Source organism: Pteropus alecto, unplaced genomic scaffold (genome assembly GCF_000325575.1).
Source record: "Pteropus alecto unplaced genomic scaffold, ASM32557v1 scaffold124, whole genome shotgun sequence".
NCBI classification, from domain to species: Eukaryota; Metazoa; Chordata; class Mammalia; order Chiroptera; family Pteropodidae; genus Pteropus; species Pteropus alecto.
Genome location: NW_006435779.1, coordinates 338,823 through 342,797, shown reverse-complemented (window position 1 = coordinate 342,797; position 3,975 = coordinate 338,823). Strand labels below are relative to the sequence as shown.

At 47.9% G+C, this 3,975-nt stretch overlaps 1 protein-coding gene across 1 annotated transcript in view; it reads left to right on the top strand.

Annotated features, from left to right (window-relative positions):
• The window catches only part of ALDH1L1 (aldehyde dehydrogenase 1 family member L1), a 72,430-nt gene that overhangs the window by 11,860 nt on the left and 56,595 nt on the right, over positions 1-3,975 (top strand). The window contains 2 exon segments of the mRNA XM_006911431.2: positions 1,897-2,048; positions 3,931-3,975. The exon segment at positions 3,931-3,975 is cut by the window's right edge and continues 8 nt beyond it. Of these exon segments, the coding sequence (XP_006911493.1) occupies positions 1,922-2,048; positions 3,931-3,975 (172 nt within the window). The 5' untranslated portion in view covers positions 1,897-1,921.

The window sequence follows — 3,975 nt, the reverse complement described above, 5'->3', positions numbered from 1 at the left end:
TCCCCACCGAGGCAAACGTCATCTGTGCTTTATTGTGAGGCATAGGCCCCTCCTGGAGCCTGTGTCTTAGCGGTCCTGGGTGGATCCTGGGGCCAGCCCCTGCCCCAACACCCGATATCCAAGCCCTGCCCAGCTCCCAGCCCAGTGCAGGGTGGGTGTGCTGGGGGGAAGACCAGAACTCCTGTCCATGAAGCCCAGGCAAAGTTCAGTCCTGGGACCTTTGGCTCCTGGGAGGTAGGGCAGGCCAGGTGGGGTGGGATGGGAAAGCCTCCCAGTCCTCTGGGGCCTGGCCTAGCACAACGCACAAAGGACTTGTAGTCTAGACTTTTTTTTTTTTTTGAAAAAAAAAACTTCTTGCAAATTGTAAAGAAAAGACCACCCAATGAAAATAATAAACAAAAAAGACTCAAAGAGTCAATATCCACAAAAAGATATACAAATGGCCAATATACATAGAAAAAGGTGTTCAACTTCATTAGTCATCAGGGAATTACAAATTAAAACCTCAATGATTTAGCAAAATAGCTGAAACGAAAAGGCAGAAGGCCATGATGCAGAGCACATAGAAATGGTAATTGGTACGATCACTTGGGAAAACTGGCAGAATCTGCTAAGGCTGAACATTTTCATAGCTGTGACCCAGGAATTCCACTACTAGGTACATACCCTACAGAAATGTGTACTTATATACAGTAAGAACCATGCCCCAGAATCTTTATAGCATCCATACTGGTAATAGCCTCAAACTGGGAACTTCCTAAATTCCAGTCAACAACAGAGTGGATAAATAAATGTTTTGTTTTGTTTTGTTTTTCACATAATGAAATACTATGCAGCAACGAGAATGATCATAGTACAATATAGATAATGTTGAGGGGGGAAATCCACAAAATGTTACAATGAATGATTGCATTTTTGTAAATGGAATATATATATTTTAAAAACAGGCAAAACATTAAAAGTCCAGTTACTCTTAATGGAGTATAGTTACCGGAATAGGCTCAGGGGGGGCTTCTGAAGTAATTCTTTATCTGATTGCTGATTATGAAGGTGTGTTCAGTTGGTAAAAAATTATTGAGCTACATACCTATGATTTGTACATTTTTCTGTATGTATAAGGCATGTAACTTCAACAAAATTTTACAAAAAATATGTATATTTTTGTAAATGGACAATTCAAAGAAATGTATCAGGCAAATAGGTTTTACAGATGTGAGCATGGTGGAGGAATGAGCAAACATTGGAGAAACTTGCATGATCTAGCCACACATCATTCTACATATCTTTTCTCAGCCAGCCCAGTGGCACCCCACTCCCCCGCCCCCCGACTCCCAATTCCCACCCCTACCTTCAGTCCTCAGGGCCTGTCCATCAAACATCCTTTTCTATAAGGCTGAGGTAGATAGGCCCTCGGACCGGGCCCCCTTGCTGCTTTCTGGCTCAGGGGAATATACCTCACTTGTAGGCTGAAAGCCATGTGAGGCAAGTGAAATCTTTCTCATTGACAAATGAGGAAACTGAGGCTTGATGTGACTTGACCGAGGTCATAGACTGGTTAGTTAAAGAAATATACTCAAATACACCTAGAAAACTTGACATCCAGCGTTCCATGCCAATTTGGAGGGTTTCAAGGAGAAACCTCTAATTCTACAGTCTCCGTGTGACTCACCTACAATGGTATCTAAAATCCCTCCTTTGTGGAACCTTTTCCTCTGGTCCTTTCACGATGGCAGCCTCTTTGCAGTTGCCTGCCACTAAGGAGCCCCAGAAGGGAGCTGAGAGGGTGGGGTAGGGGCAGGCAGGCAAGGCACTATACAGCTGCCCAACTTGGATCAGGGCCAGTGTCCTTGAGGCCATCGAGCCCTGCCTAATGCTACAACCTTATTCCTTCCCCAGGTCCTTCTGACCTAGCCTTGCTGCCATGAAGATTGCAGTGATTGGACAGAGCCTGTTTGGCCAGGAAGTTTACTGCCACTTGAAGAAGGAGGGTCATGAGATCGTAGGGGTGTTCACTGTCCCAGACAAGAATGGAAAGGCGGATCCCCTTGGTGAGTGGGTAGTCTAGGAACAGGGAGAGGGTATGTCTAGGAATGTGGGTAGCAATGGATGGGAGAAGAAGCCTGCAGGATCAAGTTGTGGGGCTGTGGATATTCTTGACCAAAGGCAATCATACATGGTTCACTCTGAATCCTGCTCAGGTACTAATTGGCTGCCTGGCTTTTCTGAAACAAAGTGGAGAGCTCCTTCCCAACTGATCATGGAGTAGAGTTTACATCCTGGAAAAGGGCCTTGGAAAAGCTTAGCCTATACCCAGGGCCCTATTATCTGACAACTCCAAGTTTCTCTGATCCTAGCATCCAGGCCTTGAAAGGGATGCCAAGCAGTATTCACTGTGTCCCCACCAGTGGGAGGACCTGGTACACAAAGTGCTGGGCCCCAGCCTGGGAGTTTCTGTTCAGAGTAATGGAATGGGGTCTGAGAATTTATATTGCTAACAAGTTCCCAGGCAATGCTGATGCCTCTGGCTCTAGGAGAAGCACGATTTGAGAATCACTGGCTGAGCTGAGAACTTCAGCATCATGGTAGAATGTGGAGACCCTCCTGATGGACACAGACTATGGGGCCAGGCTTAGAAAAGAGGCCTTATGGTAGACATAAGGCCTTTGTTCATAAGGAGTTGTGAGTCTCCCCAGACGTCAATGCAGGCTGACCTTGGACTCAGCTTTAGTACCACCGTGATGCCAGCCAGGCCTCAGTCTTAGATCTGAGTCCAGTGTGACCAATGACATAGCCTGAGCCCAGCCCTCAGCCACCAAGTGACTGCTGATACCAGCATCTGAGCTTGGACCTGCACCTAGCCTGGTTGGGGCTGCTACTTGAACTTACCTCAGACGTTTTGCAGAAGTATTCCGTTGGTCACAGTGGCAACAGCTTTTGCAAGCATAGTCCAGTCTGCTCACACTGATCTAACTCTCTCTCAACACCCCTGGATACCAAGGTACAAAGGCAGAGGGGGCTAGAGGGTGGGTTGGGTCCAGTCAGGGGCCAGACACTGGGTGTGCTAACAGAGAGCCAAGTACAAAGAAGTGTCTGGTAGGTTCTAAAGTGGGGCAAGCAACAGAGAACTTGAAGGAACCAGGGTAGTGACTGCAGGAGGCAGCTGCCACCTCTAAGGCTGGGGAAGTTGAGGGCAAAAAGCTATACCTTCTAAAACTTTGTAGTTTGGAAGCCTGTAATTCAGACCTGTGAGGAGAGCATGCTTACCAAGGGTGCTGGTAACAGAGCAGAAGAAGGAATGTGAAGGCTGGAACCTAGACCTTGGAGTGCAAACACCAGTGGGAGGGGGTTTTATGCACTGAAGCTATTTCTGCAGATATTGGGAAAACTGCAGACTGACTCAACTATTGCTCTGGAGTGAAGAAGTGAGGCTGGGGTATATTCACAGAACAGAAGCTCACAGAAATAAGCAAGCCCCTTCTCCACTCTTCTCTTCCTTCTCCCCCTCCAGCCTGTCAGTGTCCCTCCAGCACTCCTCATTGGCAGTGCTTATGCAGTTTGCAGGGTCTTAAACCCCATCCCAGAGAGAGAAGGGTGGAGAAATAGTAACTTGGTGATGGGTATGGTGAGGCTATGGGAGTGGAAGAGGGCAAGAGGTCAGCCACTGGGGGTCAGGCAGGAATCTGGGAGAGGGAGGCACTTGGACATCTTGGTGGTCAGCAGAAGTCAGTGCAGACAAAGCAGTTCCTGAAACTTCACCCTTGGCTAGTGCTGTCCCCTCTGTGCTGCCCAATGGAGCCTGGCTAGGCAGTAGGAAGGGTGTAAAGGACAGTCCTGGAGAGAAGGTGCAGGAGTCACTTGGCTGGGAAGGCAGAGGTGGCCATATGTGGGTGGGTGCAAGGAAAGGATGGTTTCTCACTCCTTGTCCCACAGGCCTGGAGGCTGAGAAGGATGGAGTGCCAGTGTTCAAGTTCACCA